Source organism: Rutidosis leptorrhynchoides, chromosome 3 (genome assembly GCF_046630445.1).
Source record: "Rutidosis leptorrhynchoides isolate AG116_Rl617_1_P2 chromosome 3, CSIRO_AGI_Rlap_v1, whole genome shotgun sequence".
NCBI lineage: Eukaryota > Viridiplantae > Streptophyta > Magnoliopsida > Asterales > Asteraceae > Rutidosis > Rutidosis leptorrhynchoides.
The window spans coordinates 531,765,452-531,789,474 of NC_092335.1; the positions used below are offsets into that span (position 1 = coordinate 531,765,452).

At 35.3% G+C, this 24,023-nt stretch overlaps 1 protein-coding gene across 1 annotated transcript; it reads right to left on the reverse strand.

Annotated features, from left to right (window-relative positions):
• Positions 1 to 1,895: 1,895 nt before the first annotated feature.
• On the reverse strand, positions 1,896 to 23,165 carry LOC139898383 (probable receptor-like protein kinase At5g24010). The gene is made up of 3 exons (XM_071881111.1): positions 20,266 to 23,165; positions 2,661 to 3,264; positions 1,896 to 2,567 (listed from the first exon to the last, which is right to left on the reverse strand). The coding sequence occupies exons 1-2, from the start codon at positions 20,773 to 20,775 to the stop codon at positions 3,079 to 3,081; spliced, it is 696 nt and encodes a 231-aa protein (XP_071737212.1). The 5' UTR covers positions 20,776 to 23,165; the 3' UTR covers positions 1,896 to 2,567; positions 2,661 to 3,078.
• Between the last annotated feature and the right edge of the window lie 858 nt (positions 23,166 to 24,023).

The window sequence follows — 24,023 nt, forward strand, 5'->3', positions numbered from 1 at the left end:
GTTTTCTCGTCACGGATGTGCTCCAATAGATCCTCCTCGATTGTAGTCTTCAATATAAATAAAGCCTTCCCGGCCTTGATGTTCCATTTTTTCAAGGCTTCAGCATTTTCTTTCGGTGGAGGCGTTGTGTCACTGCCAGCAACTATTTCCCATAAATCCTGTCCTTGTAGGTAGGATTCTATGCAAGTCCGCCAATAACCATAGTTGTGGTTATTGAGACTCTTGATTTCACTGCTCGTACTTGCAAGATCTGCCATCATGACGTCCAACGTCCAATAAGCTTGGTCCCTGACCGATGAGCTTTCACAGTTCCTAACTGTGCTCCGACGGAATCTCCCTTAGAGCCTTGGTGAAAACAAGTCGATGTAAACGTCCAACGTTTACCGATGAATACCTCCACTAGCAATGGTCCCGAATGACCCGCTCTGATACCACTTGTTGGAAGCTTCGACGAGCCCAACACACCCACTATAGAGGATCTAGACTATACTATACTCACTACACCAACACTTTGACGTTGATTAGCCTTTAATTTTATAAATCCTTAGTGCACAATAATACTTAGGCGACAGTGTCGACCATATATCGTTCAGGCAGTATAACCGACCATATATCACTTAGGCGGCAGAGCCGACCATATAATAAGAACAACACAAGTGCACTAAGAACTTAAACACAAACTAAGGCTTAACCGGAAAACTTAACAAAGAACACTTTTATTAATACAAAATACAATTACAATATTACTTACTTACAAGTTTTTCTTTTCTACTCACACTCTTCTCACTTCTTACTTCTTCTCTACTTCTCAACTCACTCTTTTCACTCTCACAACTTCACACAACACAAATGAAATCTCCTCCCATATTTATACTACTCCATGGAACATTCTAGAACCTAGATATTTCCATGGATATATAAATATCTAGATATTTCTACAACCTACAAATATCTAAATTTTTCTTTTACATTTCAATTTCTAGATTTTTCTCTCATATTCTAATATCTAGATATTTTCTTATACATATTAATATCTAGATATTTTACCCATATACATTTACTAATTCCATATTATTCTAAATTTGCATTGTATTTTAACAACCCCTTGAGGTTTTTGAAAAAATTTCATGTTTTACTATGAGTTTACCTTACAGACATTTAATAAGAATTGCAATATTAATTATTAAATGTCAAGAAACTGAATTACATGTAAAAGAAATGAAAATTGATTTTGTTTAGGTGATCCATTGAATACCAATTGTGTAAAGGAGTACAGGAGAAGGAATCTAAGAGCACTCCCATTGAAATGCCAATCTTATGCCAATCTCATGCCAATCTTATGCTAATACTATGCAACCGCTGGGAATACACTGCCAATCAAATGCCAATCTGATGTAGCCAACCATTATGTCTTCTTCAAGCATAATTCATCACGGAAGAAATAGTTTTAATTACTTGTGCATTTTGCATTTAGATTTGTATTGTGGTCTAAATAATTAAATTTTAGTGGTTGGGGAAGGGTGTGATGGTTGGGAGTGATATGTGATGAGTTAGTGATAGAAAGGAAATGAGAAGAAAATAGTGATGTGGTGCTGATGCGATAGTGTGTTAATCTGAAGAAGAGCTTTACGATTGGGAATGCTCTAATAGTTAGTCTCTTTTCTGTTGTAGATTATTACCACCAACAAAACTAGCAGAGTATATTATCGTTTCAGGACCATGGATGATGAATTTAACAGTTTTCAAACATTCTGCTACGACAACGGAGAACTGACATCCTGTCTTTCAAATGAAATCAAAGAATCTGCTATGAAGAAATAGTTACATTTATGAAACAAATTAAAGTTACAGAAATAAACGCAATATGTCTAACATGAATACATAATACGGAGTACTTGTTATGGTTGTTCCCTGTTTATTTGTTACATGTAGGTAAGAACATGAGTACGAAAAATCACAGCAATTTGGGCCTGATTCAGAACGATACCAGCTATCCGATTTTGTTCAAATAATGAATAAAATATGAATAGGTACATAATTGACTTATCAAAGACTTGTTATCCTAAACTATGTACTCGACTCTGCTAACTATTAGCTTGCCTTTCCTGTTTTTGCAGTTTCAATGCTTATTTAAGGCTGTCTACAACTTATGAAACAAAGCTACAGAAATAATTACAATGTCTAATATGAATACATAAAATTCTTATTAAGTGTTTTTCAGTTTGATTCAGAACAATCAGCCATGATGTTGCCTTTCCTGTTTTTGCAGTTTCAATGCTGATTCAAGGTAATCGACAACTTGGTTAATGGTAGGACGATTATCAGGGTTATTGTCCAAGCAATCCTTTATGATGTTTACACATACTCGTGAACACCCTGGAGTGATATTCATTGCAATATATTCAGGGATAAACTCTGGTAGTTATCTTCTCAAGATATAAGGAAGTGCCAGCGTGGCCTCTCGCATAAAAATTCCAATAACACCATACCAAAAGCATATACGTCAACCTTTTTACTTAATTTGTGGTTTGGTTCATACCATTCAGGAGCTAAATATTCTTGAGTACCTGTCAATTAATATAATTTGTTTTTTTAGATATATTTTTGACTTTTAACTGGAGTAATAGATGAATCAAAATTTTTAGACAAAATATATATACCTTCAATACTATTTTCTTTAATAATATATGTAACTACATCTGAGATTGATGTTTCTGCAACAAAAGTTGTGGAGAAGCTAAAGTTTGAGATCTTTGGAACCAAATCAGCATCCAATAGAATACCGTCAGGCTTGATGTCACTGAGAATGACGTAATATTGGGTCCCATTATGAAGGAAACTTACACCTTTAGCCACTCCGAGACATATCTCTAGGCGTTGCTCAACACTCAATCGAGGTGCGAGTTGTCAATCACTGAGAAGATGATAATCATAAATTGAACCGTGTTTCATGAAGTCGTATACGAGAATCTTTTCAGATCCTTCATCACAACTTCCAATTAGAGAAATTATGTTAGGGTGATTGCACGCAGATAATATTTCGATTTCCTTTTGGAACTCATAATTGTAACTTTTATTTTATCGCTTCACCGCAACTAGTCCATCGTACCTACTTCCAGATATGTCGCCACGGAAGACTTTCCCTAATACTCCTTCTCCTAATAGTTTTTTATCCGAAAATCCGTTTGTTGCCCTTTCTATCTCTTCAAATGTGAAACTCTTGTAAGATGATGTCAATGACCCTTGAATATTTATACCCGAGTACTGTATTTATATAAAAAAAAAAAAAAAATCAGAAAGGAAAAGCAAATCAGGATGGAATTCGGTCCTGGTATATATATATATATATATATATATATATATATATATATATATATATATATATATATATATATATATATATATATTGTTATAAAATATCTAGATTGGATGTTAATTTTATTATTATTATATTTCTTGCATAGTAATATTTTATGCTATAAATAGACATGTATGGTGTAGCGACCCCGACAAATCGTCAAGTGACGGCGTCGACTACGTAGGTCCCATTACCTGGTCATAAGTCTTTAAAACAGACGTTTGACCCAAAATATGTCGCATCCATTCAAGTGTAAAGATTGTTTCAAAGTTTACAAAGATAATTGACCACAAGTTAAGTTACAACGTTATAAGTACAAATGAAAACTATGCGACACAGTTTAAATAAGTTCAAAAGATGCTCCAAAATGCATGTATACTCGACATCCAAGCAAGTATCAAAAGAGTGCGGAAGCATGTATCACTAAACATTCAAAACCTGAGAAAACATAGAAGAATCTGTCAACGAAAACGTTGGTGAAATCATAGGTTTAGTAAGTATTAAACGTTGTTTTTGAACCACAAGATTTTGTATTTCCATAACGTAGATTATCCAAATCATTTGCATTCCAAAAGTGTTGTTATACGCGAGCACTCAATTATCAAAACTTAACCAACGTTACCCCATCACACAGTGCTAGAACCCACACTAAAACACAAAAATATATTTCATCCGCATAACGGTAGCGAACCGTCCGAATGAGGGTTTGTTAAACCCGTATGGCCACACAATATAAGTTTTCGCTTACACCCTGCAAGTGTAACTAATGATAATCGAATTGAGGCATTTTTGTTCTAACTCGCACGTGGAATGTTTGTTTTCACACTTGTGTTCAAAACATAAAAGTAAGTAGTACAAGATGTAACAAAGTATATGTTTTCTCAGCCCACGATTTAAAAGTATAAAAGTTGTTGAAAAGGTGGGACTATGATCTCACCTTGAGCGCGAGAGTTAATAAAGTACTTCAACAAGTAAACGCGTGCAAAGACAAAGCTAGTCTTGACCTAAACATATAGGTTATATCAATATCGGTAAGCACAAACGGTCAAAGATGTTCAATTAGTCCTATGGCTCGTTACGACTCGATTATATTAACATGTGAATCAACTAGTCAAGTTTCATGCAAGTTACAAGTAAATAATCATGTTAGAAAGGTTGCATAAGTATTTGGTTAAGTTTGACAAAAAGTCAAACTTGGTCGGGTCAAAGTCAACGGAAAAGTCAACGGGGTCGGGTTGGGTATCCGACAATTTTTCTAAGTTATATAATCATATATGAGCATGTTGGCCAAATTTCATGTTAATCGGAGGTCCGTAGCATAGCAAACATTTTACGTCAAAAGATCAAAGCAAACAGCCCATTTTAGTGTATCAGGACGGTGTCCCAAAAATCAGGACGGTGTCCTGATATGAAGAGTGGGACGGCGTCCCAATTGTCAGGACGGCGTCCCAATATGAAGGGTGGGACGGCGTCTAGGAGGTTGGGACGGCGTCCCAAAAGGCTTACAGGTCCTGTTTGCAGAAAACACAAGGCACGAGCCAAACTTCAATCAATCCCAGTTTATGATCCGCAAACAATCAAGACATGTATTTTATATCACCGGAAAGCTCTTTCGACAAGGAACACAACTAGATACATTTCCTAAATCAAATTTATCATTTTAGACAACAAAAATCTCGTCAAAAGTTCGTTAAACGTTCCAAAACAAGGTTTCAAGTTCATCAATTGCAATTCAAGTTTCGGGAATCCAATTTATACATATGATATGCCGTTTTGAAGGTAATGAAACATGTAATACAACTAAACACTTACTAACAACATTTCATGGCATTCAAATCATCAAAAGTTCATTTAAAGTCTATCAAACTCTAACGAAAATTCACAAAAATCAATAGTCATGAGTTTGATGTTTCCTTAATCAACCTATACATCAAAACGAAGCTAAAGATACTAGTAACACTTTTAAAATATGCACTTTAACAATCTAACAACATTTGATCATCCAAAATCTAGGATTTAGCAAGCAATTTTCATAATGAACTAGTTACTCCCAAAAACAACAAATCGAGCATACAAATTACATACACGACATCACAATGAGCCATAGACACCAATTAACATACTTTTAAGTCAAGAACACGAATTTAAAGAAATCTAGTGTTTAAGAAATGTTACCCAAAATCGAAGTGGTTAGCATCAAATCGAAGAGGATGATGAGAGGATCAAGAATATGTAGTTTGTTTGGATTGAAGCTCGCTTGAACGGATTTGGATGATGATTTAAGGTTTGAATGTTGAGAGAGTTTGAAAGTATCAAAAAGGAAGAAGGAGGTGAAATGAATGGATGGAGGAGAAGGGTTGACTAGTTGACCTAGTCACTAGTTTGACCCTTTGGCAACTTTAGTCCTTCGAGTTCAAATCGGGTGCGGGATATAACCAAACGATTTATTTTAAGTTACACGGGAGTACGGGAGATATTGAAATCCGATAACGAGAATATTTAAAACGTTACATAACAAAGGATACGAATCTAGATACGAAGGGTATTATTTAAAAAGAAAAAGACGGGCGTTAAAATAATTTAACGGAAAAATGTGGGATGTTACATTATCCACACCTCAAAAGAAATTTCGTCCCGAAATTTAGTTGGAAGTAGTAGTCGATATCTCTTACTCGAGACTTTACGTTGTCAATGTTATGAATAAGTGAAGGCACGTCCTTGAGTGTTCTCATGAATTTGGATAGTTAGGGTATTTCGTTGTATTAAGGTTCGGTTTTTACGATCCCTGGTTTCAACTGGTTTTCCTATGAAGAGAAGTTTGTCATCGATAGTTGATGTATCTAGCAGGATTGCACGTTCCTGTTCCGCAGGACACGTTTCTAAGTTTGTTACATGGTACACAGGGTAAGCGGAAACTTAATTGAGTCAGAAGTTCCAAACGGTAGGAAGCGGTTCCAATACGCCCCAAGGTTTCAAAAGGGTTAACGTGTCGCGAGTTTAACTTTCCCTGATTCCCGAAACGGATTACACCTTTCCAAGGTGCGGGTTCTCAATATTACACTGTTACAGGGATTTTGTGAGGTTTTCATCTAAGTTTGGTATAACTCTTTTGGTGACTATGGGTTGTCTCGAGCCCTTCTCGGACTTGAATGATCTCAATTGTTGTTTCTTGATTGAGTTCAGATTCTGTGTTTTGTTTGCCACATGCGTTGGTTAAATGAACAGGGGTACGACATTAGCGGTCATATAGGGTTTCGGAAAGTGCGGGTGAACACACGAGTGGTAACTACTGTTGTACGAGTTATCTACTAAAGGTGACAATACGAGTTTGTGACATGTCTTTCCAAGACGTAAATCGTTCGTTTGCTCGGTTCATCGGTTTGTGGGTGGTACGTGGTACTCATGTCTAAGCGGGTCTCCAGGGTTTCTTGTAAAACTAGAAGTGAAACGAGTATTTCGATACGGAATAATTGACAAGGATACACCGTGTTGGAATAGAATCTCTTAAGATATGTTTGAACAAGTTAGTTAGGGTTCAAAAAAAAATGTTCGTTAGAACTATTCACCCTCGTGGCGAATACTAATGTAATGTGAGGAGTTTCTCTATCCATGGAGAAATGTTACAAGGAGTTTCCTTAAACGGAAATGCGAGCGATAAAGATAGGAGTGAAATGAGGACTGAGAATAGGATGAGCTTACATCTCGAGGTTGCCATAACGTGCCTCTAGTTGTCGAAAATTGAAGTCTGGAAGAGAAACAAGATAGTACACGTAATTGTATAGTTCGGGGTTGAATAATAGTTGGCCGATTATCAGAAACACAAGGACGTTAAGTCAAAGAAGAGTGAAGTATCGTTGGATTGTGTGTTATCTTAAATTCCAGTAATATCAGACAGTAACGGTGAAATAACAGAGGTATGTGTGTGGTACGTGATGACGAGAAAGTTGATCGGATCTACAGTTTAGTATTCGAATTCTTCGTGCAAAATAACGAATTTTAGTTACGTAAATTTTGAGTCGAGAGAGTATGCCTTTCGGCGTTCATGTAGAAATATTTCCATGTTTGAGTTCCATCTGTTGCTATACGATTTTAACTAGAAATGTTGGTGTGAAGAATCACGCTCAAGGTTCGAACACGGAGAGGTTTAAAGTTTTCCCTTAGTGAGTTAACGAGTTTAAAAGTCGGGTAACACGAGAAAAGTCAGAAATGAATCTTCGGTGATAACAGGCGAGATCTAAGATTTTACGAATACAAGTCTGAGTTGAGAGAGTTTCATGATTACGTGTGGCTTGATTTCGAGATTGATTGTAATGCCTTGACCATTAACATCATGGTCTAGAAAATTTGACTTCGTTTAACAGAAATTCTCACTCGGAGAATTTGGTATAGAGTTGCTCTTTTCTCAAAGTTCGAGCATAAGATGATGATGTTGTTCGTTTGCCTTCTTTACTTGAATAAGTTAAGATGTCATCTATAAATATGATAACAGATTTGTCTAGATAAGTTGCATACGTGGTTTAGGAGGTTCATGAATACGGACGGAGTCCTAAATAAATCAAACGGTACTAAGAGGGATTTACAACTAACGTTGCGAGCTCGGAAAATGGCTTAGGAGACATCGTCTCCCTTAACCCCCAATTGATGATAACCAGAACGGAGGTCGATTTGGAATACACGGGATCCACGCAAATAATCATGAGGTAATGGATACGAGGAAGAGAGTATTGGTTTCCAACCGAAAGTTACTTAGTTCACAATAATCTATACATAAATGTAGGGCAACAATTTCTCCTTAATGAATAGGTTTTGAGTTCCTTAGTTCTATAGGTGTCGAGTCCAATTTCTTAACGCATATCCTCTGATAAAATTTATAGGCACACAATATTTTCCGTCGGTCACTTAAATCGTCTAAGTAGTATCTGGGGGAAAGAGGTGGAATATAAAGAGCACGAGTCAAATCCTTGGTTATAAAACGTCTAACGGTACTCGAATCGAATAAGTATGAAATATACGGTTTGTTGTGAAGAAACGTACCCGTGACTAGTCCATCATCGTCTCGGGCATCCTAGGTGTCGATGTTGTAAGTTCAACGGCGCGCGTTGGTTTTTGCTTTATTCTTTGGGCATTCATTCCTAAAATGACCCGATTGGCCACATTTGTAGCAAATACTCGGCTTTGGTGCGTCGGGCCCCTTTTGAGTGACGGGGGCGGTACTTCCACAATACTTGGCAATATGACCACTACCTTGGCACCGATGGCAAATTAGCTTGCCACATTCACCAAAATGATGCTTGTGGCATTTGTTGCAAAAAGGTCGTGTCCCGGCATAACTTTTCTTGCCGACGGGGGTGAGAGGTTCCTTGGCAAAGTTGTTGTTGTAGTTGCTCGATTGGGGGGCTTCCCATTTTCTTTTGTTGTCACCCGACTCATCCTCGGCTTTAGGTGTCGGCACTTCAATCTCGTCTACCATTTCGATCAATTGACGGGCCATATTCAGGGCCTCTTGGTGATTACTGGCTTTGGATGACATTACTCCTTGTTTGATGCTCTTGGGAAGACCATCCATGTAAAGTTCAACCCTTAGAGGTTCGGGGGTCACGAGGTTTGGGCACATCAAGGATAGCTCAGAAAATCGTTGATTATATGCCTTTAGGTCATTCCCGACCGCTTTTAAAGTTCTTAGTTCGTGTTCGAGCTTACGGGTCTCTTCGCGTGGGAAGTATTCGGTGATCATCTTTTTCTTTAAGTCGGCCCATGAGAGAGTGTGAGCTTCATCGATACCCACCGACAGCACATACGTATTCCACCATGTGAGGGCGATACCGGCAAAAGTGTGGGTGGAATATTTGACTTTGTCTTGGTCCCGACAACCGCTTATGCTAAAAACGGCTTCTGTTTGCTCAAACCATCGGGTGAGCACAACCGGTCCTCCGGTCCCATCGAAGGTGTGAGGTTTGCACCCCATGAAAGTTTTGTAGGAGCAACCCTCGTTTGAATTACCGGCTCCATGGTTGTTGTGGTTGTGGTTGTTATTGATGTCGGAGGAGATACTAGCCATAGCCGCACCTATGGCGGTGGCTATCATGCGTTGAAAAGCTTGTTCGGAAGTTTCATTACGTGGCCCGCGACGGGGAGGCATTGTTCCTTCAAGACACAAGAATATCGTTGATTAGTATTCTCAATAATACTAATCATGATAGGGAATGATGATGTAGAGAAAATTTTCCTTGACTCGCCTTAAATTCTTTATGTCATAATGTCGGAATGTCCATATGAATCACCGTAATATAATCCCAGAAATTATATTACCCTGATTCTCATGTGCATTTAACATTACCTCATAAAGTCAAGGTGGCGCGTCAACAAAATTTATCAACGTAAGATCAAGATCGAATACGAGTTAGATATGATAGAAGAGTTCGAGTATAGATGCACAAATAGTCAAGTAATTCCTACTTCAGTCTATATGCCGGTTGTAGTCTAGATTCACCTATGTACCCTATGACTCGGGGTAGACACAAATGAACTCTAAATCCCTACAACCAAGGCTCTGATACCACTTGTAGCGACCCCGAAAAATCGTCAAGTGACGGCGTCGACTACGTAGGTCCCATTACCTGGTCATAAGTCTTTAAAACAGACGTTTGACCCAAAATATGTCGCATCCATTCAAGTGTAAAGATTGTTTCAAAGTTTACAAAGATAATTGACCACAAGTTAAGTTACAACGTTATAAGTACAAATGAAAACTATGCGACACAGTTTAAATAAGTTCAAAAGATGCTCCAAAATGCATGTATACTCGACATCCAAGCAAGTATCAAAAGAGTGCGGAAGCATGTATCACTAAGCATTCAAAACCTGAGAAAACATAGAAGAATCTGTCAACGAAAACGTTGGTGAAATCATAGGTTTAGTAAGTATTAAACGTTGTTTTTGAACCACAAGATTTTGTATTTCCATAACGTAGATTATCCAAATCATTTGCATTCCAAAAGTGTTGTTATACGCGAGCACTCAATTATCAAAACTTAACCAACGTTACCCCATCACACAGTGCTAGAACCCACACTAAAACACAAAAATATATTTCATCCGCATAACGGTAGCGAACCGTCCGAATGAGGGTTTGTTAAACCCGTATGGCCACACAATATAAGTTTTCGCTTACACCCTGCAAGTGTAACTAATGATAATCGAATTGAGGCATTTTTGTTCTAACTCGCACGTGGAATGTTTGTTTTCACACTTGTGTTCAAAACATAAAAGTAAGTAGTACAAGATGTAACAAAGTATATGTTTTCTCAGCCCACGATTTAAAAGTATAAAAGTTGTTGAAAAGGTGGGACTATGATCTCACCTTGAGCGCGAGAGTTAATAAAGTACTTCAACAAGTAAACGCGTGCAAAGACAAAGCTAGTCTTGACCTAAACATATAGGTTATATCAATATCGGTAAGCACAAACGGTCAAAGATGTTCAATTAGTCCTATGGCTCGTTACGACTCGATTATATTAACATGTGAATCAACTAGTCAAGTTTCATGCAAGTTACAAGTAAATAATCATGTTAGAAAGGTTGCATAAGTATTTGGTTAAGTTTGACAAAAAGTCAAACTTGGTCGGGTCAAAGTCAACGAAAAAGTCAATGGGGTCGGGTTGGGTATCCGAAAATTTTTCTAAGTTATATAATCATATATGAGCATGTTGGCCAAATTTCATGTTAATCGGAGGTCCGTAGCATAGCAAACATTTTACGTCAAAAGATCAAAGCAAACAGCCCATTTTAGTGTATCAGGACGGTGTCCCAAAAATCAGGACGGTGTCCTGATATGAAGAGTGGGACGGCGTCCCAATTGTTAGGACGGCGTCCCAATATGAAGGGTGGGACGGCGTCTAGGAGGTTGGGACGGCGTCCCAAAAGGCTTACAGGTCCTGTTTGCAGAAAACACAAGGCACGAGCCAAACTTCAATCAATCCCAGTTTATGATCCGCAAACAATCAAGACATGTATTTTATATCACCGGAAAGCTCTTTCGACAAGGAACACAACTAGATACATTTCCTAAATCAAATTTATCATTTTAGACAACAAAAATCTCGTCGAAAGTTCGTTAAACGTTCCAAAACAAGGTTTCAAGTTCATCAATTGCAATTCAAGTTTCGGGAATCCAATTTATACATATGATATGCCGTTTTGAAGGTAATGAAACATGTAATACAACTAAACACTTACTAACAACATTTCATGGCATTCAAATCAACAAAAGTTCATTTAAAGTCTATCAAACTCTAACGAAAATTCACAAAAATCAATAGTCATGAGTTTGATGTTTCCTTAATCAACCTATACATCAAAACGAAGCTAAAGATACTAGTAACACTTTTAAAACATGCACTTTAACAATCTAACAACATTTGATCATCCAAAATCAAGGATTTAGCAAGCAATTTTCATAATGAACTAGTTACTCCCAAAAACAACAAATCGAGCATACAAATTACATACACGACATCACAATGAGCCATAGACACCAATTAACATACTTTTAAGTCAAGAACACGAATTTAAAGAAATCTAGTGTTTAAGAAATGTTACCCAAAATCGAAGTGGTTAGCATCAAATCGAAGAGGATGATGAGAGGATCAAGAATATGTAGTTTGTTTGGATTGAAGCTCGCTTGAACGGATTTGGATGATGATTTAAGGTTTGAATGTTGAGAGAGTTTGAAAGTATCAAAAAGGAAGAAGGAGGTGAAATGAATGGATGGAGGAGAAGGGTTGACTAGTTGACCTAGTCACTAGTTTGACCCTTTGGCGACTTTAGTCCTTCGAGTTCAAATCGGGTGCGGGATATAACCAAACGATTTATTTTAAGTTACACGGGAGTACGGGAGATATTGAAATCCGATAACGAGAATATTTAAAACGTTACATAACAAAGGATACGAATCTAGATACGAAGGGTATTATTTAAAAAGAAAAAGACGGGCGTTAAAATAATTTAACGGAAAAATGCGGGATGTTACATATGGTAGTCATTTAAGGTGCACCATTTCTCTTGAAATATCAATATCAATATTTCTTCTTCTTCTCTCTTTTTCTCTCTTTGTTCTTATAACCATTAAAGGTAGTTATAAGCCTACTGAATTATAACACGTTATCAGCACGAAAAGCTTAGTGTAATTAAAAGATATCTCAAACGATCACGAATCACTAATCAAGGTATGAAATTATTAATAATTTTCAGACTCGAATATATCAAATTTTGGACTACTAACATTTATATTTATGTTATTTAAGTTATATATGGTCGGTTATACCACCTGAATTATATTTCTGTAATCTAACTTTTACTAACTTCACTAACATTTATATTTATGTTATCTAAGTTATATATGGTCGGTTATACCGCCTGAATTATATTTTCTGTAATCTAACTCTTATTAACTTCACTAACATTTATATTTATGTTAATAAGACCTCATGATTGTACGCAACATGTCATTTGACAACACGGTACTTTATGTACGCAACACGTCATTTGACAACACGGTACCATGGGTCGAGATTAATTCCGATCAATACGAATACGACGGGGTCTTTATATGTTATCTAACATTTATGATTACTTATGCAATTAATCATTATTTATTTCATGCATACTAATGTTTATTCTTAAATTTATAATTTTAAAAGTTAAAATAAAAAAATAGTTTGTATTTTTATTAAAAGTAAATCTTAAAAGTTAAAATAAGAAAAAGTAGTTTGTACTTTTATTAAAAGTAAATCTTAAAAGTTAAAATACAAAAAGTAGTTTGTATTTTTATTAAAAGTAAATCTTAAAAGTTAAAATAAGAAAAAGTAGTTTGTATTTTTATTAAAAGTATATCTTAAAAGTTAAAGTAAAAAAAAAAAAGGGATGGTAAAATGGAATAGTTTTTTGTCAAAAATGAAGTATTGAAAATGAAGTGGTCTCCTTCTATAACTAAAAATATATATATACTTTTATCAAATGAATTTTTTTGTGGCCGACAATTTCAAACACGAGTCCGTGTTTAGTTTATCAAGAATATCTCTTGTTTTGGTGAAAGGTCACGATCACGATATCAGGTATTGTGAAAGAATTAAAAAATTGGTCAAGTGGCCTTTTAAAAACTAGAAAAAAAATTTAAACAAAAAGTTTTTTTTATATATTTATAATTTACGGGTAACATAAAAAAAAGGAAGTTTTTTTAAAAAAAAAAAAAAAACAAAGAAAGTGTTTAAATGAGTTTTACAGAAAGGGGGAAAGCAAAGTAAAAAAGAAACTTTTTTCCAAACAAAGGTAAATGAAAGTAGGACTTAATACAAGAAAAAAGTAAACATCTCCTAGACGTGATAAAATCTATCAATGATAAGTATTAGACTTGATGAGCTAAATGTGACAAAAATGTTTCAACATGTCTTATGTTAATTTTCTAAAATAAGTTATTATTATTCCGAGTTTAACACATATACATATGTTAATTAAAAACAACCTTTTTGTTCTTATGTAGTGTTGGGTTGCAATTTTGGTTGTATGCCATAATTCCATCCAGTAGAGTGACAATAGAAAACTTTTGATGATAATCAATAAAAAACTTTTTTCCAAACTTGTCAAATGTTTTGTTAAAAACGTGACCGTTGAAAAAAGGAGGTTGAATAATAAAACTTAAAAAAACAAATTATTTTTTTAAGAGTGTGCATCAAAATGGCCCGTTTAATAATGGGGAGTAAAAATATAGTCAAATTGTTTCAACGAACAAGGGTTCAATTGAATGTCTCTTAAAAAAAATCCATTTAACTTTTATAACAAAATATAAATAAATATACATAATATTCTTTATTATAGCATAAATAAAACACATATAAGTTGTTTCAGGTTAGGTAACCTCACATCTTAACAAACAAGATTCCATTACCATGACTTATGAGTAGATTACCATACATATAGATCCAAGAGTAGGTTGTACTTATATTATTGTTGAATTCCTGTGCATCATCAAACATGATGTCGAACTTAATTCGAATTCAAAATTCACACCAACTGTAAATCAAAATAAACGAGATCATGTCAAATAAGACATGCTCATTGATTTGGCTTTTTAAGTAGCTAAAAAGATGTTTTTTCATATTATCACGGACTAATTATTTGCATACATTTAGCCTACTTTTGTGTCACGCGTATATAATAATTAAAAAAATTAGGATTAGACACCAAGAGGGTAGGCAAATGATCAACAAATGACAAAGCTAATTATTCAACACATCAACATCTTGATTAACAGAACTATTTCTTGAAACTTAATACTGTCTAATTTATTTATTAAATTATAAATAAGAAAGGTTCAATAATGTAAAAATTGTGACATTTCAATTGTATCCAAGCTTAAAAATTCAAATATGATTGACTTATAAATCAAGTTACAATCTAGTTATTAATCTGATAATTGTTAATTGTGCATTATTTGCTTAAACTTAAAAATAAATGCTCTTATAGGGACCAAATGTTCACAATAATTGCCTAAGCTAGATATGAAACAAATAGTTCATAAAAAAAAAGGTCGTTGTGCGTTTTCAGGATGATAGCCGAAATACACTTACAAAAGTAGGTCAGCCGTCAATTCTTTATGGCCATATCAACGTAGATCAATAAAATCATTTATGGTTTTGATAAAAGATTAATTAAAAATTAATTGTTTTTTGGTCTTGGATTCTCGGTAACAAAAGCAAAGGTTGTTTTTGGTTGCCACAACAAACAAGACAGAGGTTGTTGACTTTTGTTGTTAAACATGGCACAAGTGAACAATAACAATAGATTATTGTTTTTGAAAAGAATAATGATGCGTTAATTTTATTGTATAAAATAAAATTAAAGAAAATGGTTTTCATTGATGACTATGAACAAACGCAAACAAAGTGTTTGTGGTATTTGGTGATTAAAAAAAAAAGTGCATCTAAAGCTTCTACTGAAAATAATATGCATCTAAAGCTTCTACTGAAAATTAATGTGCAAGGTAGAACGTATAACTATATGGTCAAATTCATTTGAGCCTTCGGAGTCACAAGTATATGATGTATATATATATATTACTCAATTAACAAAATAGTAAATCTAAATTAATTCATATGAATAGTAAAACGAAATTAATTAATTTACTATTCACATAAAAAAGCGCATATGATAAAAAGCGCATCGCATATGATAAGCGCATATGATAAAAAGCGAATATGATGAAAAGCACAACGCATATGATGAAAATCGCATATGATTAAAAGCGCATATGGTGAAAAACGCAGCGCATATGATTAAAAGCGTATATGGTGAAAAGGATATATGATAAAAAAAAAAAACACATATGGTGATTTATAAAAAAAAAAACACATACGGTGATTAATGGAAAGCACATATGGTGATTAATGAAAAGTATATTGTGAAAAAGAATCACAAATGTTTCTTGAAAGAATTCAAGGTAAGATATATGAACCAATTCATCCATCATGTGAACCATTTTGATATTTCATGGTTCTAATAGACGCATCTAGCGGATGGTCTCATATTTGTATGTTATCAAGCCGTAATATGGCATTTGCAAAGTTTCTTGCACAAATTATTAAATTGAGAACACATTATTCTGATTACACCATTAAAAGGATGAGACTTGATAATGCTGGTGAGTTAACATCTCAAGCATTTAATGATCATTATATATCTACAGGGATTGTTGTTGAACATCCAGTTGCTCATGTGCATACACAAAATTGGTTTAGCTGAATCAATAGATAAACGCTTGCAGCTAATAACTAGACAATTGATAATGAGTACAAATCTCTCAATATTTATATGTGGACATGTAAATTTACATGCTGCGACATTTATTCGCATTATACCATGTGGAAGTCATAAATATTTTCACTTAATACTTGATTTTGGCCAAGAGCCAAATATTTTCCACCTTAGAACATTGGTTGTGCAGTGTATGTTCCAATTGTATCACCACAAAACAATAAAATGGTTCTTCAAAGAAAGATGATAATATATTTTGGATATAAAACATCTTCAATCATAAGATATATTGAACCCATGATGGGTGATGTTTTTACAGCACGTTTTGCTGATTGTCATTTTAATAAAACATTGTTCCCTAGATTAGGGGAAGAAATAAAAATAAAAAATAAAATGATGCTTCATGATGTGAACATCAATTAAGGTATATTGAACTCGCACAAAAGAATGTGAAACGAAAGTTCAAAAATAATGCATATGCAAGAACTTGCAAATTAATTACTTTATGCATATAAAAAAGTGACTAAATCATATATACCAGCGATAAATGCTCCAGCTCGAACTGAAATTCCAAAAGCTGGAAATAATGTCACTGTTGAGTCTTTGCCACGCATCAAACGTGGAAGATCAATTGGTTCCGAAGATAAAAATCCTCGAAAAAGAAAATCAGCTGATAATGAGGTAAGAGAAAGTGTTCAAGAAGAACCACAAATCAATATTCCTTCTGCAGAGGATATTGATAAATGTAAATACTAAAATTGCGATAAATTATGCAATATTATGGAACCGAAATGAAACTAAAATCTCTATGAGATATTTTCATATAATGTTACAATGACATCATGAATAAAGATGATGATCTGGAACTAAAATCTGTCATTGAATATACAAAATGGACATGATTGAGCTCAATGGAAAGAAGCAATAAGAGCTGAATTAGAATCGCTCGATAAAAGAAAAGTTTTCGGATCAATCGTTATCACTTTTAAAGATGTGAAACGTATGGGATACAAATGAATTTTTATCCGAAAAGAAATGTGCAAATGAAGTTACAAGGCAAAACTAGACTTGTAACTCAATATTTCCCACAAAGACCAGAAATGAATTAGGAGGAAAAATTATCCTCCTGTAATGGATACAATTACTTATTAGATACTTAATCAACCTGGTAGTTATTTAAATGCATCTCATGAATGTTGTTACTACTTATCTGTATGGATCACTTAATAGTGATATATATGAATATACCTAAAGGGTTAAGGTATCATAAGCATCTAATGTAAAACCCAAGGGAATATATTCCATTAAATCACAAAGATTTCTAAATGGGTTTATACAAATGGGACGTATGTGGTATTACCGATTAAATGACTACTTGATAAAAAAAAAGGGTATACATATAAACTTATTTTGCACGTATGTTTTATAAAAACAATGTTCGGATATGTGATCGTAGTTGTTTATGTCAATGTTCTTAACATCATATGAACAAATAAAGAAATCTATGAAATCATTCAACTTCTAAAGAATTATTTTGAAATAAAAAATCTTGAAAAAACCAAGTATTACCTTGGATTGAAAATTGAGCATATGCCTAATGGTCTACTTGTACATCAAACAACTTATACTGAAAAGATTTTAAAACATTTTTTTTTAAGATAAAACCAATTGGTTGTTAGATCACTCAATATTGACACTGATCCATTTCATCCCCGTGAAGATCATGAAGATATTAACGGATCAGAAGTTCCATATATTAGTACAATTGGGACTGTTATGTATCTTACAAATTATACAAGACCTGACATTTCTTTTGCAGTTATTTTGTTGACAAGGTTCAACTCAGCCCTTACAAAAAGACATTGGAATGGGACAAACACATATTTTGATACCCTTGAGAAACTGCTGATTTAAAATTATTTTATTCTAACGTTTCAAAACAAGATTTGGTTGATTATGTATATGCAGGTCATTCATCAAATCCTCATAAAGATAAATCTCAAACTCGATATGTATTCCTAAATGGAGGTACCACAAAATCATGGTGTTCTTAAAACAAACACTTGTTGCAACATCATCAAATCATGACGAAGTGATTGCATTATATGAAACTACTCGAAAATGTGTTTGGAAGAGATCAATGACACAAATCATTATTGATTCTTGTGGACTAGAACGCTATAAAAGACTAACAACTATCTTCACCAACAACTATATATGAAGATAATGCAGCTTGCATAATACAAATGAAAGAAGAGTATCAAAAGTGACTGAACAAAATATAAATACTGACGAGGCGCCAAAGCCATAGACGGTCTTAACGGTCATAAGTTTGATGGAAAAGAATGGTATGTTGGTAAGGCTCAGAAAAGACTACAAGGGAATAGGAATTGAAACAAGGGTTTGAGCAAACCATGAAGGAGACTGTAGACAAATCACAGGGGCTAAACTTGTACATAAAAGATTTAGATGATACAGTTTCAGATGAAAACCTCAGATTCTTCTCATATACTCAAGATCTCGTAAAAGACAACCAGATTAAAATGAGATACGTTCAATCAACAACTCTGCTGATCTTTATACCAAAGCACTGCCAACCGCTATTTTCAGAACACACGTTCATAATATTGACATGAGGCATGTTCAGAAGATGTAACAACTCAGACGTTGCCTACTTGAGGGGGAGTCAACTCTATGCTGCACTCTTTTTCCCTTAGCTAAAGTTTTATCCCAATGGGTTTTCTTTAGCAAGGTTTTTAACGAGGCAGTACTAGTTATTCTCTAATAAAATTGTCATCCAAGGGGGAGTGTAATAAAATATCTAGATTGGATGTTAATTTTATTATTATTATATTTCTTGCATAGTAATATTTTATGCTATAAATAGACATGTATGGTAGTCATTTAAGGTGCACCATTTCTCTTGAAATATCAATATCAATATTTCTTCTTCTTCTCTCTTTTTCTCTCTTTGTTCTTATAACCATTAAAGGTAGTTATAAGCCTACTGAATTATAACATATATATATATAAATATATATATATATATATATATATATATATATATATAGTGGTAGGATCAAGAGGGAAGTAATCATTCGGGGGAAGCGGGGGGAAGCAAAAACTTTTTTTTTTTCGTTTTTTGAAAAAACTTTGTTCACGAACATTATAGATGAGATGAAAATATGAACATTTAGTAGAGACACTTTTTGATAAATGTTTTTATTTTGGCGGAAAAACGCTCGAAGAAGTAATATATAACAATTATCGTGTTTTTCAAGCGTATTTTGAGGTTTTAGCTATTGGGGTTTAGATATTAGGGTTTAGATATTAGGGTTTATAGGGTTTAGATATTAGGGTTTATAAATTTAGGGTTTAGATTTAGGGTTTAGATTTAGGATTTAGATTTAGTTTTTAACACGAACGGTTTAGAGTTTAGGGTTTAGGGTTTGGTGGTTTGGGTTTATGGAATAAACCCAAAACACCAAACCCTAAACCCTAAACCCTAAACCCTAAACTCTAAATCGGGCTAAATTTTACTTCACAAAACATGAAAAAAAAAACGTTCATATTCTTCACGAACAATATTATATTGAATGTTATTTTTGTCGATCGTTTTCCCGCCTAAATAATAACATTCATCACGAGGTGTCTCTTCTAAATGTTCATATTTTCGTGTGATCTTGATGCCGGAAAAAAAAATTTCAAAAAAAAAAACGAAATATTTTTTTTTTCTTCCCCCCGATTGGTTACTTCCCCATTGATCCTGCCCCTATATATATATATATATATATATATATATATATATATATATATATATATATATATATATATATATATATATATATATATTTTTTTTTTTTATTTTTTTTTGAACGGCGATTTTTTTGCATCAGTGGATCATTTATTTCAACAACCCTCATCATTTGCACGTAACACACACGTTTGGGCGGAAACCCGAACCCGATCGACGGTACCCGGAACACATCCATCCGTGAACGAATCCGGTAAAACCTCCATATAGGGTCAATATATACTACCATTATTGGTGGTCCAGGTATATTAAAAGATAAATAAATAATCATGAAGTAGCTAATTACCGTGTTTTGGAAGCGAGGCTTTTCAGAGTCTTGTATGGATTCGTATTTGATGTCTTCATACTCTTTTGGCAGTTTGAGATCATGAGGCTCCTGAAGTTCAAGTGTGGCCTCGAGTTCTTTAACAACGTGATACATCAATGGCCTGTTTTCACGGCACTTGTCTAAACACTTCAAGGCAATTCTTGAAAATGTTTCCAAAGAATCCGGATGCAAAGGTTGTATAACATCTTGAAACACAATCTCATCTAAACGCCCCGTTTTGCAAATCTTTTTCCACGTCTGCACCAAAGTTGAATACGTACCGTTGATGTTTTTTTGAAAACATAATTTCCCACTCAATACTTCCATTAAGACCACGCCGAAAGAGTATATGTCCGATTCTTTCGTTAAGATACCCATATCCAGATACACTGGATCTAGGTACCCAATGGTACCAACAACGCCGGTGAGAAGAGCAGTGTTAATGGTGTATCCTATCGAATACAAGCATAAAAGGCATAATGGTTGCATAAAAGTAGCATCAGGAAGGCTGGAAACAACAGTTTTGCGGAGTTAACCTTCCAGCGTTCTCCGTTGTGCAGGCTGCTCCATCATGCGTAAGTCCTGAAGGCCGCCTAGTGTGAAAGCCCTCGCCGGAGAACGGCACTTTCAGCATAAATTTCGGATCACGAATAACAGAACGTATCATCATCTGACACGTGTCCCCAAACAATCTGGTGGATCTGACACTATAAATAGACCCCTTGGGTCGTCATTTCACACAGTTCAGACATTCTGACAACTTTGAGAGCTGAGACTTCACTTCTCTTTCTCTCTCTACTTTCTCTCACTAGAAGTCATCCGGCTAGCACTTTTACACTCTACGGACGACAGATTGATTAAGCCACCCCACAAGTTTCTACACTTGTGAACCGGGTCTGCAGGGATTATTTCCCGAGGGTAAAAATCAATCGGCAACACTCCGCCCTCCTAAAGCTAGATTACTTCTAGTATCTTGTTGACATACTAAGCCTTACATCATAAGGAAATAGGTGTTAACAATGGCGCCATCCATGATTAAGACGAATCATCTCACCAACACTGATAAAGACGGCGAAGATAACGAATTCATACCCATAGAAGTGGGCATGATACATCCATGGAAAGCTGGACAACGGAGGAAGGCAGAAGTATTAGAAGATTGGCAAGAGCAATTAATATCATTTCCTTCTATGTGTAACACAAATCCATCTGATGGTCCAGTAGTTATAGAAGCGCGAGTTACTAATTGCTTAATACGCAACATTTACACTGACACAGGAGCTGGAGCAGACATTATGTATGAACATTGCTTCATACAGCTACCCAAAGATGTTCAAGAAAAAATGAAGGAAACATATGTGCCGTTGGCAAGTTTTACAAGTGAGCCGTCCTGGTCTGAAGGAAGTATTTTGCTTGAAGTAACCTTGGGCAAGCCACCCCTAAGACACACAGCCAACATTGAGTTCTTGGTGGTTAAAGCAAATTCACAGTACAACATAATTTTGGGAAGAACTGCTTTAATGACGTTTGGAGCTGTAACGTCAACTGTACATGGTATGATGAAGTTTCCAACGCCAGGCGGAGTAGCAACGTTATATGCAGAACGGCAGAAGTCAATTGAGTGTTCCCAAGTAACAAAGGCAGTAATTAAGCCAATCATACACGATGATGGGTCAATTTCACCAAATCTTAAATTTCCAGATCAGAAAATCATAATTGGGCACACGTTGTCCGCCGAATGTAAAGAAAAATTATACAATATTTTGACAACAAATCTAGACGTTTTTGCTTGGCAGCCATCTGATATGACCGGTGTTTCAAGGGAAATTGCAGAGCATAGGCTAAACGTGAATCCCAACATACATCCTGTTTGTCAGAAAAAGCGTGGCATGGCGCCAGAAAGAAGCAAATTCCTCCGTGATGAGGTACGAAGATTGGTGGATGCTGGGATCTTGCGAGAGGTCAAATATCAAACATGGGTAGCCAATCCGGTCATGGTTAGGAAGCCGTACAACTCATGGCGGATGTGTGTGGATTTCACGGATATCAATAAAGCATGTCCAAAGGACAATTATCCTTTACCTGAAATTGATTGGAAGGTTGAATCATTGGCATGATATCGATTCAAATGTTTCCTAGATGCTGCTAAGGGATATCATCAAATCCCAATGGCTTTAAAAGATGAAGACAAAACGGCTTTTCACACGACGGAGGGCATATTCTATTACATGAAAATGCCTTTTGGTTTGAAGAATGCAGGAGCAACATATCAACGACTTATTGATATGGCATTTAAGGATCAAATTGGGCGAAACTTAGAAGCTTATGTTGATGACATTGTCATCAAAAGTCATACTGAAGAAAAGATGTTACGAGATATACAGGAAACTTTTGCATCTCTGCGAAAAATTAACATGAAATTAAATCCCAAGAAGTGCACGTTTGGTGTGGAAGAGGGAAAATTCTTAGGTCATATTGTCACAGAACGTGGAATTAAGGCTAATCCTAAGAAAATTCAAGCAATTGAAGATATGAAGTCACCAACTAGCAAAAAGGACGTTCAACGGTTACATGGATGTCTAGCAGCATTAACAAGGTTCTTGTCCAGAGCAGCTGAAAAGTCACTTCCATTCATGAAGGTGTTAAAGGGCTGTTTAAATAAAAAAGATTTTGTGTGGACGGCGGAAGCCAAAAATGCATTCCAAGAGATCAAGCAATTGTTAAAAACATTACCTACATTAACAGCACCAAAAGAGGGGGAAACCCTAATTTTATACTTAGCTGTCTCAAAGGAAGCAATAAGTTCTGTCCTAATCGCAGAACGGAACGGCGTGCAAATACCTATATATTTTGTTAGCAAGGTGTTGCAGCTTAGTGAAACAAATTATCCACCACTTCACCGTATGGTTTATGCCCTTGTGCATACTGCACGACGTTTACGAAGATATTTTCAAGGTCATCCCATCTTAGTGTTAACAGATCAACCGCTGAAGCAAATACTCCGACGTCCAGAATCATCTGGCCGTTTAGCAAAATGGGCCATCGAGTTGGGGGAGTATGAGATCAATTTTGCTCCATGAAATGTAGTTAAAGGACAAATTTTGGCAGATTTCCTCTTGGAGACAAATGAAAAAGTAGAGTATGACAACAAAATGGCACCATCACAGCATGAGTGGGAGTTGCACACTGATGGGGCATCCAGTGAAGAGGGAACAGGTGCAGGGTTAGTTTTAACAAGTCCAGACGGTGAAGAGTATACTTATGCATTGAAATTCTATTTTTATGCTTCAAACAATGAAGCAGAATATGAGGCATTACTCTCCGGCCTCCGCATAGCGGTAGAAATGGGGATAACAAATTTACGAGCATATGTTGATTCTCAAATTGTCGCCCAGCAGGTTAATGGAACATTCGATGCAAGGGATACATCCATGAGGCAATATGTAAAGTTAGTGGAAGCAATTTCAAAGAAATTTGATAACCTTGAAGTCGTGCAAATCCCTCGAAATAAGAACAAAAAAGCTGACGTCTTGAGCAAGTTAGCCACTTTAACCTTTGATCATTTGCACAAACGAGTGCTGGTTGAAGAACTTAAGGAGAAATCAATACATGGAAAACCAATTATTGCAATAGTTGAAGGAGCTAAGGAAACTTGGATGACTCCGTATTTGAGATATTTGCATGACGGATGGTTACCTGTTGATAAGGCGGACGCAAGAAGAATAAGAGTGACTGCA

What these genes read in the sequence shown, in the direction of transcription:
- LOC139898383 (XM_071881111.1), bottom strand. Translation starts at nt 20,775, where the DNA reads ATGCAACCATTATGCCTTTTATGCTTGTATTCGATAGGATACACCATT. An exon ending in AGCCTCGCTTCCAAAACACG is followed by an intron (nt 3,265 to 20,265) that starts GTAATTAGCTAC and finishes ATATAAATACAG; the next exon opens with TACTCGGGTATAAATATTCA.